Source organism: Bicyclus anynana, chromosome 2 (genome assembly GCF_947172395.1).
Source record: "Bicyclus anynana chromosome 2, ilBicAnyn1.1, whole genome shotgun sequence".
NCBI lineage: Eukaryota > Metazoa > Arthropoda > Insecta > Lepidoptera > Nymphalidae > Bicyclus > Bicyclus anynana.
In genome coordinates, this window is record NC_069084.1 from 15,486,158 (window position 1) to 15,500,897 (window position 14,740).

Consider the following 14,740-nt stretch of genomic DNA (forward strand, 5'->3'; position numbering starts at 1 on the left):
CCTATAATTAATCCCAACTAGTAGAACTATAGTCTATACTCCAGCTAATTTAGAGGGAAGATGTTAGTCATTAAAAAATATCAAAAACTTACTTTGCGGCCTTTTGGACGTAGTCTTCGGGGATAACTTTAATATTCAGCATTTCGACAAAATTACTTATTAATAACAAATTAAAAAAAAAATAAAAATACTGTATGGCAAAAATTTCAATATAAACTAATAAAAAACTAAATTTTATCCAAATTACTGAAGCTGAACAGAAATATCAGCCAGTTGCAAATCGTTGAATTGTTAAGTCTTTTACCCATTTAATTATAAGGAACAAATGACGGGAACACTCAAATGGTGAGTGCTAATTCAAATGCGTGCGCGCGTTATATAGAGAGGGAGTGCGCGAATGGCGCGTTCTGATTGGTCGAAACCGCGGGTGGGGCCGTGACGTGTGCACGCCATTTGAATGAGTGCAAACAAGTTTATTTAGTTGTTACTTGTTCTCAATGTCTCAAATTGGCTTCGTTATTAAACATGTGATAGAATACTGGGTAGTAACAGTTGCTCTTTGTTTCGTCAGAAAGCAAAGCTCAAGGTCAAATTGCGTCATCTTTGGTTCGACAGTGACACGGTGCATCTTTGAATGCGTAGTGCGTACTGCCACCAAAAATCTTTTACCTAGACCTTTTATTCTGATTCTGACGACATATTTAACAGAGATATCCTGGGTTTGGTAGCTAATTAGCTAGCTCGGATCTATTTGGAATTTTATTACTTCTTAATTTGTTTAAGTCTGATCTAATGGTAGACTTTAGCCATGGCTGGATACCACCCTACTAGTAAACCGTTTATATATTGAGAGTCTAATAGGTTTGTTTTCGGAATTTTAGGGAATCGTTTGAAATTCTACCAGACAATGATCAGCGCTGGAAGGTAAGAGGAGGATAAATTGTTTCTAAAAGGGCGTCTCCTGTCAGACACGGACCTTGGTTTAGAAAGGCATTTGAACTAAGGATTCTTGTTGAAAGGTCGAATTGCGTCATCGTTCAGATAATGATACATTGCATCTATAAATGCATATTACCACTTAAAACCTTGTCAATCTTTTATTTTGATTGAGTTATACTCGTAGCCGTGGACTCTTTAATGGGGACACTGCATCATCTTAGGAGAGTTTGCGCGAGTAAAGCTTTGTTAGACGACTCTATGTCTAAAAATTCAGGAGGAAAATGCAGTGTCTCAATACCAGTATCTCCTGTGAGACTTGGAGAGGTTTAGGAATTGTTGTAACCAGATGGGTTTATTAGACAAGAGTAAGATCAATTCTAATGCCCCTGTGATTGTTATTTACGTTGAGATGACGTCAGAAATTGTACACTCTGTACTAAAAACGTAAACAACATTTGTATTAGTCGACAGTATTTGATACGTCAAAGTAATGTGGATGACCTTAGAATGCACAATACGGTCAAGTTGTTGGCGTCATTACGCAGCAAAAGTGCGTAGATTAAGTCTAGCTTGCTAGTTATTTGAGCTATGACGTAATAGCGTGTGCAAAACAAATGTACAAAAAGATAAACAAAAATAAGTACTCGATATGAGTTATCTTATCAACTGGAAATCAGTGCCGTGTACTGTTATGTTTACAATGTCACCAATTATGTTGAGTGTGGGTAGATACCCTTTGATGTTATACGGACATTGGGTTACAGCAGAGACGTGCTTCATCATCATCCTCATATCAGCTGATGGACGGCCACTGCAGGACATAGACGTTTTTTAGCTACAAGGGATTTCCAAACATCACAAACCCGAGCCGCCTGCATCCAGCAAATCCCAGCACCTTGGAACCCCAACGTCCATCAGCTCTTCTTATGTCCCCGCCCATTTGTATCACTTTAGCTTCGCGACTCGTTGAGTTATGTCAGTCACTTTGATTCTTCTGCGGATATCTCCTCATTTCTGATTTGATCACGCAGAGATACTCCAAGCACACATGGATTTCAGCCGCGTCAAATGGGGTTTGGCGAGCAGTACAGCTAGATTTGAGTCCCAATTTAGAGAACGTTCAGGGATGAAATGCATTTCAGAGCGTCTCTTGTGAGACTCGAACTTTAGTGGTTGATGCAAACCACGCCCGGGTGATGAAACAAGTCTGGAGCCTCGTCTCCTGCTGCAAATACATTGTTCAGAGGTATAGACTTATTGTTAAGGGGGCATTTTCCAGTAGGTATCGTGACCTCCATCTCTGGTGTATAAGTGTTGTGCTATCTTTTTCTGTATGAAGAGCATCGTTGATAATAGACTCGAGTGTGGTACTCGTCTGTCTTACTCGTATTAGGTATACTGTGATATACCATTCAAAAGTGTTTGTAAACTTAGTCTAATTTAAATAAATGAATATTGACTTTAATATTGCTTATCCGTAAATAACTACTTTTCCGATTAGTTAACCGTAACAATTTAGCCATCACAAGACACTGTTCCACCAAAAAAATCTGAAAATCATTTAGTCACCATGAAGCATAAAATTATGTTAAGACAATAAAAAATTTGCATTCGTCTTCGATTGTTTTAATTTTTTCTACGCTCTATGACGTGAATCGATTAGTGATATAGACGCGTGAATATATGGATACATTTATCTACGTGTTTCTACGCCAACAGTGATAAATTACTTTCTCTCGACTTTTTTCATTAATCGAGAAGATGCGATCCTATTTGATATTACTCGTAAGCGAGGATGCCGTCTGAGTAGGTAGCACGCTCATTTTGCCATTACCTCTGACGCTTAAAATCGCGTGACACATCTTTGCTGATCTGGGAATCAAACCCAGGTTATCTCTGTTACATACCAACGGCCCTCAAGAGGTTTGCTCGCGTAATCCGTTTTTTCGTATACAAACATTTCTGCGTTATATTTAACTAGCTGACGCCGCGCGGTTTCACCCGCGTGGTTCCCGTTCCCGTAGGAATACGGTGATAACATATAGCCTATAGCCTTCCTCGATAAATAGGCTATCTAACACTGAAAGAATTTTTCAAATCGGACCAGTAGTTCCTGAGATTAGCGCGTTCAATCAAACAAACAAACTCTTCAGCTTTATAATATTAGTATAGATTAGGTAAACAAGATTTAGCTAAACTAGCATATAATTATTAAAGTTAATTAGGTACGTTATTATCGTACCTATGTAGATAGGTAGTATGTGTAAAAATCGCATAAATTTAAATGAACAGAAAACAGAGACAAAAAAATATAGATTTCTGTGCAACTATTCCCATCTCAGGCCATATCCTCACTTACCAACGAGTGAGAATGCATTAAAGTTGCTTTCACAATGGTGAAAATTATTTGTAGTTTATTATTTAGTAGTAGTTTATTAAGTAAACTAGCGGACACCCGCGATTTCGTCCGCGTGGAAATCAATGTCAACTTTCAAGCCCTATTTCACCACTTACACTTAACTTAACATTACATTGATTTATGATTTTTTTTAAAACTATAACTCTAAAAATGAAGGACTTTCCATACAAACTGTCAATCCCTATTTCACCCCCTTATTATTTTATTCTCGCAATAAAAAGTATTTTATATCCTTCTCCGTATTATGGACTTAAACCGTGCCAAGTTTCATTTGAATTCATTCAGTAGTTTCAGCGTGATGCCCGAATAACAAAAAAACACGGACAGACAGACAGACAGACAGACAAGAAATAGAAAAAAAAAATATTTTTGGCTTCAGTATCGATTGTATAATGAATGCCCCGTAACAAAAATTTTCAAAATATCTTCAATGTACAAAATGTACAGAATTCGTATTTTAAGTATAGACATATATAGCGCTGGCGTCCGTTATGCCACGGGAACGTTTGGTGTTACAAATGGTTTAAGTAAAATCTCAAATTGCGAATAAATGTATAGAATTCGACCAGTTTTGTTATAAGTATAAGATATAAATTAACTGTAGTTACAGTATAATGAAAAAACATACACGCAGTTATACGTGTTATAAATAAGAGTATTTAAGTTAAATTAGACGATAAATTTAGCCGAAATTTATGAAACAAAACAATTTACAACGTTATTATATATTAAAGAACCCTTTGAAAGTATTATTTTGTAAAAAAAAAATGTTCTAGCAATGTGCATAGATATATCAATATGACTGGTCCTCAAGGTCGTCTGTCTATCTAGCTTCGGTTCTTTGTCCCGGAGCAGGAAGCTTTATAAAGCACATTCACTGTAACAAAGCACCCAGATGTATTGAAAGAGCATACTGCATGCCATAGGTTCAATGACTTAAAATAGACTGTACAAGACGTCATACACTTAGCTATGTATTTTAAAATTAAAATTAATTTCCGCATTGATAAGTCAACCTACCTAAGGTTGACTTATCTAATAATATTTGAATATCTAATAATATAGAAATCAAATGAAAATATCATTTTATGCGCCAATAGCTCAACGGTTAAAGTGAAGGTAGAGTCCGGACTCAACACCGCAAAGTTGTGGGTTCGATCCGCCCGTAAGGACTACTATAAGGGAAATGTCCACATATCCGCATCATATGTATAATACGAATCGCATCGAACGGATTTTATCTACAAATTTAAAAATCGGTTTGATGCGATGCGTCCGATACGTACGATGCGGGTTAGAGGACGTCTATCACAAGGGCCGTATTTTTTTTGATTACGAGTGCGTCGAAACCCTAATAAAATAGTGGCGTTGTCCCATTCACCGCGTACTCTTTTTATTTAAGGAATGGTTAATTATTACGTTATTCTACTTTTGGATATAAAATTTAGATGTGTCTTGTTAGTCCAGTAGTTAGCCTATGCGGCTACGGTTCTTGTAGTCCAGTGTTCAAGTCTTAGATCGAAATCTGTCAAAATAAAGCAGCAGGCTATTACATCACTATTAAATCTTACGATAAATCGATACGTAAGTTAGTATGGATCTCTTATAGATGTTCATAATTTAATCTTTAACCTTTTGTTGATGCCATATCGAATTGCACAATTCCAGCATAAACTAATTGCTTGCTCACATTGAAACAAATCGGTCGGCTATTGTTTACTCAACTTCTTGGATTTGAGTTCCCTTGAGGTTTTGAACACATATTCGTACAGTAGGTAGGCATGTGTGAATAATTTTAAAAACACACATACACAGTGCTTGTGTACAATAATCGCAAAATATGACGTCATACTGCAACTAAAGGCAAAGTGAATGTGGTATATAATAGGAAATGTATTCAGCATTACTTATTTGATGGTTAGGTGTGTCTTCCGCATACCTACTTCAAAAGCTAGAACAATTAATATTTAATCAAGCTAAGTAGGTAGGTATAGACACTATTTTTAGTTTTCGGAGCAGCTGTGAGCTGGTACGTTTCCATTTCAAAGGTAGGTGTGTCAAACTGGTTCTCAAAAAAAATCTCGTTTCACTGGTCGCCCACTCGGCGCGCCTGCTAATGTGTGGTAATAAAAACTATATTAGTAATAATATACAATGTAAAACAAAGTCGTCTGTCGCGTCTGTCCGTCTAACTGTCTGTGATAAACTCAAAAAATATGGAACCCTCCCCTCCCGTATGGACTTTCAAACATCACGGTCTCGAGCTGCCAGCATCTATCTGCTCCCTACAACTAAGTTGTCTATGTTTTCGCTCGTTCATAAGGGCTCGTCGAGTCTTAGAACTACATAATATTATGTGCCCTGCCCATTGCCACTTCAACTTCGCAACGCGCTGAGTTATGTCAGTGACTTTGATTCATCTTCTCGTTTCTGATTCGATCATGCAGAGATACTCCAAACATAGCTCGGTCCCGAGCCCGCGGAGTGACTGTGCCTTTCATATGAGGCAACACGCATTGTTTGTGTTTTGTAGGCATTTTACTAACTATTTCTGGCTCTGGCAGCTTGCAAATTACTTCAAAATGTCAAAACATGGTGAAATATTTCTCTTTTATCAACACTGAAAGCGAAAAAAGTGCATAACCATTTATTTTTTCCATCATCTACCTAATCTTTCAAATCTTATCGGCCCTTCGATGGTTTAGCATCTCAAGCTCCACTACTATATGTAGATACCTTTCAAGAATAGCTTGAATACCTACTATGCCCATTTTATCTTCTAACAAATTGGTCACGCAATGGCGCACGAAGTCGCGGGCATACGTTAGTTAGAATTAAATGTCGACTCGTTCGGACCGCTTTGGAAAGGTAAAGGTTAATGTCGCTTATCTGTGTATAGCAACAAAACAATAATAAGACTTGTAATGGAACTCGTGTAGTAACAAACTTGAAGCGCCCTCTCAACAAAAATCAGCACTTTTTTGATAACGCTTGCAAAGTTCAATAAACTAACTATGATAAAAGGAAAAATTAGGGAATAGAGTTCCAAAGATATCGACATCATTTAGTGGTAAATAGAAGTAGAACTTTTAGTGAGAGAGTTTGTCCAGGAAAGAATTACCATCTATTGCTTATTTCTGCTGTATTTTAGTCTTAACCTTAATGACATGGTTGTTAATATAATTTCAGGCACATAGCTTAACACTTCGACAGAGTCGATCAACACTGCGCTTTCTAGTGCGGGGTTGCCTTTCCAGCACCTTGGGACCCCAATGTCCATAGCGCTTCGAACTATTGCCACTTTAGCTTCGTGACTCGTTGAGCTATGTCGGTGATTTTGCTTCTTGTGCGTATCTCTTCATTTCTAATTCGATCAATCAGAAAGGAATCAAGATACCTCGATCATAACAATGATTAATGGTCACAATTCGTACTATTTTAAAAAGCTTTTGAATTATTTTATTTTTGTCTGTTAGTAGTTTTGGTATTACCTAAACTGTACAAAGTTTTATGATATAAATAAACTAGCGGACGCCCGCGACTTTGTTCGCCCTTAACCCTCTTGCAAAATCCTTTCTTAGTGGATACCTACTATAGACTACTTCCCTGCCAATTTTCATCTTTTTACATAAGCGGTTTTCGAAATTTCGTGATGACCTTTCGCATTTATATATTCATATAACGTATATAATTATCATTAACAACCGATTTTGACGTTTTCTAGTTGTAAAAGAATTTTCAAAATCGGTTAGTAGATCCAGGGATTACCCCTTATAATACCACAAACTTTACCTCTTTATAATATTAGTGTAGATATAGATTTATAGATAAGAGACTTCAATTCGCAATATCACACCAATTACTTAATTAGGAATGAATGAGGAAAATAACCGACATCGGTATAAAGGGTATGTCCCAGACAATAGGTTAATTAGGTCTACGATAAACAAAATAACTGGCATGCGCTGATCAAAGATCACAAACGACATTATAATATTTAATTAATAATAATATGATCCAATCATAGAGAATTGAACACGCATATAACTAAACCTATTATATTATATTATATTAGGGTTACGAGCTTATTTTACGTTGGCACCGATTTATGACAGGCGTCCAGGACGCATCGTAACAAACGGATTTTTAATTTTACGGTAGATAAAATCCGTACGATGCGGATCAGTGGACGCACTTGTATGACTTTCTATACAAAGAATACTAAATCCGTTTGTTGCGATGCATCCGATAGCGATCTGTGGACGCCTGCCATTACTCAGTTACAAAATGACAAATCACTGTTTTGAGGAGCAAAACATGATGGCTTGTAATTTTATAGCATCTCTTGTGTCCTAATTACAGTGCACATTTTTTTTTATTATTTTAAATATAATTTGTTTCTAAATGTAGGTATTTTTGTTTGTAGTCTTAAAACAAAATTTTTAAAAGTTGATATATTTAGCAATAACCTTAATATATAAATGCGAAAGGTTCATCACGAAATCTCAAAAACCCTTTGACGTACAAAGATGAAATTTGGCAGGGAGGTAGTTTATAGATAGTAGAGGTCCAGTTAAAACGAAAGAGGTCTAAGGACAGACGAAGACGCAGGCATCCGCTTGTATATTATTTTGAGCGAGTTATTAATTCAATTGACGGCGTTTTTAATGCCATATTCACGAGGGCGAAACTGGGGGCAAAACTAGTTTATTTTAAGTAGGTATCTATATATTTTATTATACATATAAAATTACATAATGATAATATTGACATTATCCAAAGCAGCCGGGTTCGTGACCCGGACAAAGCATACGACCAAACAAGTCAGACGACAAGATGGACGCCTTGAACCTTGGCAATATCCCTATTCATCATTAATTAAGTACTTATTAAATATCATCATCATGATCATGTGCCATCTTCCAAGCGAATTATGGCGGTCAATTTGTGAAAAGCATTTCTATTTTTAGCCGCTTCTTTTAGCTAAAGTCTAAACTTTAGACTATCCCCAGCTAAAATTAGGCTGGGTTTAGAGTTTAGAGCCTAAACAGCACCTGGCCGCCTATTGGATATTTGGCGGTGCTCTTTTATTTCTCCATTATTAACCAAAGCGGGCGGGGATCGAACCACCACCTCTCGGTGATGAGTCCGAGCTTTACCACTGAGCTATTGAGGCTTAATATGACCAATAATTCCCTTTACTTTAATAATTATACCAGCACAAAAGAGTTTATCCTAACGAATAAAAAAAAAACAAGTTTGTTCATCACCATCACGCGGCTTCTTCCCAATTACCGAGAATTTTGTTGAAAACTGTATCTAAATTGATATTATAACTGTGAAAGTGTGTGTGTCTGTCAGTCTGGCTGTTTGTTTGTCCGTCTTTCACGGCAAAACTGAGCGACAAATTGACGTGATTTTTTAAATTAAAGTTAGTTGAAATGATGGAGAGTGACTCATGCTACTTTTTATCTCTTTCTAACCCCCCACTTCTCTAAAATGGGGCGTGGTAGGGAAGAAGCGCACTTAAGTCAAAGCGAAGCTTGATCGGGCCCGCTAGTATTTCATATCCCAATCTAGGACTCGAACCAAATGTCTCATGATCTGAAAGCGAATAAGCTAACTACTGAATCAAAAGGGATAGTTTGATACATTACCATTCCCGGGCAACACAATCACAAGCTACACATCGTCTTCGTCGGCGAAGACGAGGTCCCCGATATCTAACTTCACTCGGACGAAGATTTCTAACTCACGATCTTGGGAGCGTCCGGACTGATTCACTCAGGTCACGGTTACCCCCTCCCGAATGGCCCTCTAAGCCGAGGTCCGAGTCTCATAGGACGCCCTTAGAGAGCCGTCCCATCCTCTATTTTTATTTCGACCTTTGGGTCTCATCAGGCGATGCTTCTGCGCTCGCCCAAACCCCCCTGTGTCGCTGTAGTGGTCCCACATGGAGCCATCGGCACTTACTCAACACGAAAAAAATACATTACCAGAATAAATAAAACGTTCGACACTCTATAAGGTACATCTCGTCCGGGAAGCACCTAGGTATTACCATTTTCTTTCGATCGTGACCTATTCATCATTCTGTTCATATCTCGGAGGAACGTTTGCATCATTCTATGCATTATATAACTGTGTATTGTGTATATATTGGATGGATACAATAAAAATGAGAGTTTAGCTGCGTAAGGGTTCCGTAATGAAAGTTTGTATGTACCCTAACGCTTCGAAAACTAGAAAGATGTATGGGAATGACATTTGGTATCGACAGACCACGTCATTAAGATCTGTCATTCCAGGGCGGTAAAGCCTATTCAAAACAATTAAACAAAGTAGAAAACTATTTTCAGCAGTTTCGCATATTATTATTATGATTAATTTTCGTCTAATTTTTATTTATCTTTTTAGTTTGAAACATAAAAAAGTTATTTTAAATATTTAAAAAACATTTCAAATTTATAGTTTTCAACTATTTTTTTGATTTTCCTTAAAACTGTACTGGATATGTGTAGTGTTTACCAAAAGAAACATATTCGGTATTTTAAATTCGTGGATTTGACAGACAGATAGTCGATAACGACAACGAAAGACACGTGAAATCCTATGACTTTGGTTTTTTATTCGGACGCACGGAACCCTGAAAAACGACTCCGCATAAACACCTCACAAAAATTATCTTAATAAGTGTAGATTGATCACAATTTTCGATAATAAGTAAGTATAATAATATCATGTTATGTTGAAAATCTTAATCATCATCAAATCCGGGTGTTTATCAATTTAATTGCTTCTATAAATACGCTTATAAAATATAATGTTGTCAGAGACAAAATGATTATACTTAATTTAGATACCTACCCAATGATTGTGGATTTTATATTATAAAAAAATCATTATACCCACTTTATTTTAATAAATAATTTCAACAAGATAGGTTTTCCTGTTGTTTTGGGACTAAAGTTGAGTCTTAAAAAGAATTGATTGAACCTCAATAGCTCAACGGTAAAGCGGTCGGACTCATCACCGAGGGGTGGTGGTTCGATCCCCGCCCCGTTGGTCTATTGTCGTACCCACTCCTAATACAGTCTTTCCCGACTAGTTGGAGGGGAATGGGAATATTGATCATATTTAAAAGATATAGCAAGTATTCTTTTAAAAAAAAAGTAAAATAAGCAAGGTGTAGAACAGTTTAGCTAGTCTATAGCGAGCTATTGTGTCAGGATATCTCTGCGTGATCTAACAAGAAATGATGGGTTCTGTATAAAATCACCGAAATAGCTCAGCTCGCGAAGCTGAAGTACCAATGTGCGAGGCACGTAGTAGAAATCAGTAATGGACGTGGAGGTTCCACGATGGTGGAATAGCGTCCCCGCCCCGGAAAGCGCAGTTGGTCCTAGTTTAGTCCTAGTGTAGTCAAGGATATCAAGCGAGTAGGCAAGGGAGAGCAAGTGAAAACATGCTCGGTTGGCTCGGGTCCATGGAGTTTGGAAGTCCCGATTTGGAAGATGCCTATGTCCAGCAATGGACGTCTATCAGCTGATAATAATGATGATGATGATGATGATGATGATGATGATGATGATGATGATGATGATGTAGATGTAGATGATGATATGTATCTAGCGGCTTTATACATATTGCCACAGCCACGACACAAATTGAAAAAATATAACTATAGCTTGGCAAGTTCGTTGATGACACTCCCATGATATGCGGGCGACGGGGGGTGAAATATTGCGTGGGTGTGAAGTCATACGCGCGGAGCAGAAGGAAGGACTGCGCGGGTATGAAGTCATGTGCGCGGGACATCGCTACCCGGCCCCCGCGGACCATCAGGAGTGTTACAAACGAATATATTATTAGGTCGGAGTATGCCCGACTACTGTCGAACCCATACGGGGCCCTTAGTCATGAGCTGGTTCTCGCATCGCGGTTTGATCCAAACTGAGATATCACGTGAGTTTTAGCCGTGTTTCATAATCAATTAATATGAATAACACTCACGATAGTTTAAATTCTAAAAAAGTAATAATATCGGTTCCTTTGACACTTAAGATCGTTTCACTTTCAATGTTTCTTCCTGTTCATTTATATGTCATGTTCAAAAGGACTAGAATCCACGTCCGTGAACAATGTTTTTTTATCTGAATTCCAAACGAAATAAATTGGAAAATAAGTACTTATTAAGTATTTACGTAAGTACAATGCATAAATCAAGTTTTATAAGAATATAAGTCAAGATAATTTTTATCATTTCAAAAACATAATGTAGCAGATTGTCATGATACTCGTGTTCTATTCTCGGTAATCGTCCGTTATCGGACAAGATGGCGCGGGGGCTCGCGGCCGCGCCTCCGCGATGTGAACTTTGCTCTGTGATTGGCGTTTTATAACTCTTTAGGCTATCTATAAACGAAATCATCAATTATGTATCATCATCATCATCACCATCATCATCATCATCATCATCATCATCATCAACAACAACATCAAATTAAAAGATGTATACCTTCATAAAGTGACTAAAATTTTTATTATTATTCATCTTCAATGCGTGCTTACGCATAGAAGATGAATAATAATAAAAAAATAAAAAAAAATCAACCTAATCTTAAAAATTCCTTCCCATAATACTTCCTTCTATTCTAAATCCTTTTCTGTTAAAGCTGCTTGGCTCTGGAATTCATTGCCCTTAGACACTCGGCGTGCCCAATCTCTAACCTCTTTCAAACGGCTGGTAAACATGCACTTTTTTCCTCCCTGATCTTTTAATTTAACTTATTAATCCAAATTACGCTTGTATGTGTATGTTTTATTTATTATTATTTTTGAATTATTTTGTTTATTTATTTTTCTTTTGTCTTCCCTTAGATGCCGTCTTGTTTTTATGTTTTGCAGGTTTTCATGTATGTATGTATGTGTGTCTGTATGTATGTATGTATATATGTATTTCTTTGTATATATGTATGATGTAGTTAAGTATAGTCTATGTATTATTATTATGTATTATTGCTTAATATTTATGTATTTAAATTACTTAACTTTTCTTATTTTTTGTGTGCGTATACCCGAATCGGTGCTTACGTTTTTTTTTTCTCTTCCACAGTGGTTGTCTGGAAGAGATCGCTCTTTAGCGATAAGACGGCCATTTGTACATTAGTTTCTAAGTGTTATTATAAGTTATTGTTTATTTTTGTTTTTAATGTACAATAAAGTATATTTTTTCTTTCTTCTTCTTCTTCTTCCCCGACTGGCTGTTTCTACTCATAAATCATTCGCCTCGCGTATTTTAAGTATATATCGATTTCGTAACGTTTAATAAGTATACTAATATGTAACGATTTTCTAATTGTAGGTAGGTTTTTTAATATGGCCTTGTTTTGTGAAGTGCGAGCACCAGCGTCAGTAATACTCATAAAGTAAATTAATATTTTTGTGTTTTTGTTACAGATAAATAGTTGTCATTTATTGTTACAATTATTAAAATGAAAGAATTAAATGTTTATTTATTATATTTTATCTCAATAAGTTAATTTTATTCATAAAATGTTGAGCACTTTTCTGACATAAAAACTGTTCTGCTAAGTTTAAAAAAGTATCGTTCTTTTTTTATTTTTTATTCTTTACAAGTTAGCCCTTGACTACAATCTCACCTGATGGTAAGTGATGATGCAGTCTAAGATGGAATCGGGCTAACTTGTTAGGAGGAGGATGAAAATTCACACCCCTTTCGGTTTCTACACGGCATCGTACCGGAACGCTAAATCGCTTGGAGGTACGTCTTTGTCGGTAGGGTGGTAACTAGCCACGGTCGAAGCCTCCCACCAGCCAAACAATCGTTCACTTTTAGAAGGATGATAAAGTCTAAAGGTTTTATATTACATTACAGCATATGTGCATTGTACTTTACATTACGGCACATGTGCGTAATGAGATACAATACAATATTGAAATTGTTGAAATAAGAGATACTTTACGAGCAAATGTGTTATAAAGAATATTACATACATAAGTACATACAAAACACGCGCGAAAAACATAACCCTACATATTTCTATACTTATTATTATAATGTCATTGACTATACCTAAGTATGATAGATGTTATAAAATAATAAAAGTAAGATAGTGAGGTATTGCTATGCTGAAGTTTAAAGAAAAATCTACAGTCACGTTCACATTGAAAATATCATTATTGTGATAACAAGTCAACGTTTATCTGTAAAGTTCCACGACGGTTGAGACGGCGTATTCCACTGCGTAAGTAATTATAAACAGCTGATAGTGATGATGAAATAGGGGCGTGCGACCGCGCCTCCCTCAACCAACTTCGTACTTTGATCAAAGGGTTTAAGCAAGCTCTTGTGAGCAGTGGCGTAGCTAGGTAACCAAGGGCCCCGGTGCAAATAAAAAAATGGGCGCCACTATTATTAACTGGTTAGGTTTCATCAGCTCTTTTACGTTTCCAAAAATTTTTAAGTTCAGTTTGATCGCGATTTTCTGATAAGGATTAGAGGGCCCCCTGAGCTTGAGGGTTATTGAGTGTTTTTGTTTTTATAGTATTTAAAATCATTGACTAGTCAAGTATAAGCGTTTATTTAATTGATAAATCATACAACTTCGGGTGCAATTTCGCTTTTGACACTCGTTGGCGAACTATTCGAATTGGAACTTATGCCAAGATGTACTTTTTCGTCACCAGAAACGAAGTTGTCATGGAAAAAAACGATGCCACAGCGTTTACAACTTTAAAAACTGTTAAATGACATCGTACTTCAGAATTCACCTACAAATTGCGATAAGTATCTATGTTTCAAACTTAGCGAACGTTTACTTTAAGTTTATTAGTATTAAAGTCATTATCTACTAAAAATTCATTATCTGTAGCCTGTTATATTAGTAAAAATATGAAATATCAACATATAAAGTAAGGAACTAGTACGTGATTTCCACTATAAAGGAAATTGTGGAAATTACTTATTTTTGTATCTTTAATATGTCATCTTATATTTTAGGTACTTACTTTTTCGATAGTCTTCTTATCAGCAACACCATTTTGAATCAAATTTTGTGTGATATTTCAGTTACAGCCTGCAAATAAAAGAAAATATTTTACTTTAAAAAGTTATACATATAATACAAATGGGTAATTTTCCTTAAATACTGAGTGAGACAGATTTTTTCTATTTCATTAAATTTCATTTTATTTTTGGCACCGCCTTCAAACCGGTCAGTATACAGAACAGATACGTGCCTACGATGTTATTTTTTCCTCTTTTTAAGTGGATCGAAAGTTATATCAGATACTGACGATCAAGTAAGCTCATATGACAACAGCGTTAACGGCTTGACAGCTGATTGAACTAAACGTGTG

At 36.3% G+C, this 14,740-nt stretch overlaps 1 protein-coding gene across 2 annotated transcripts in view; it reads right to left on the minus strand.

Moving 5' to 3' along the window:
• Nucleotides 1–14,740, minus strand: part of LOC112049082 (phosphoenolpyruvate carboxykinase [GTP]) — a 41,025-nt gene that overhangs the window by 12,904 nt on the left and 13,381 nt on the right. Inside the window, exon 2 of one of the 2 annotated variants that reach the window (XM_024086843.2) lies at nucleotides 14,390–14,457. In XM_024086843.2, coding sequence (XP_023942611.2) covers nucleotides 14,390–14,421 — 32 coding nt within the window. In that variant the 5' untranslated portion in view covers nucleotides 14,422–14,457. Of the gene's footprint in view, nucleotides 1–92; nucleotides 596–14,389; nucleotides 14,458–14,740 lie in introns of those variants that run through there. The other variant, XM_024086842.2, reaches the window with a different exon arrangement.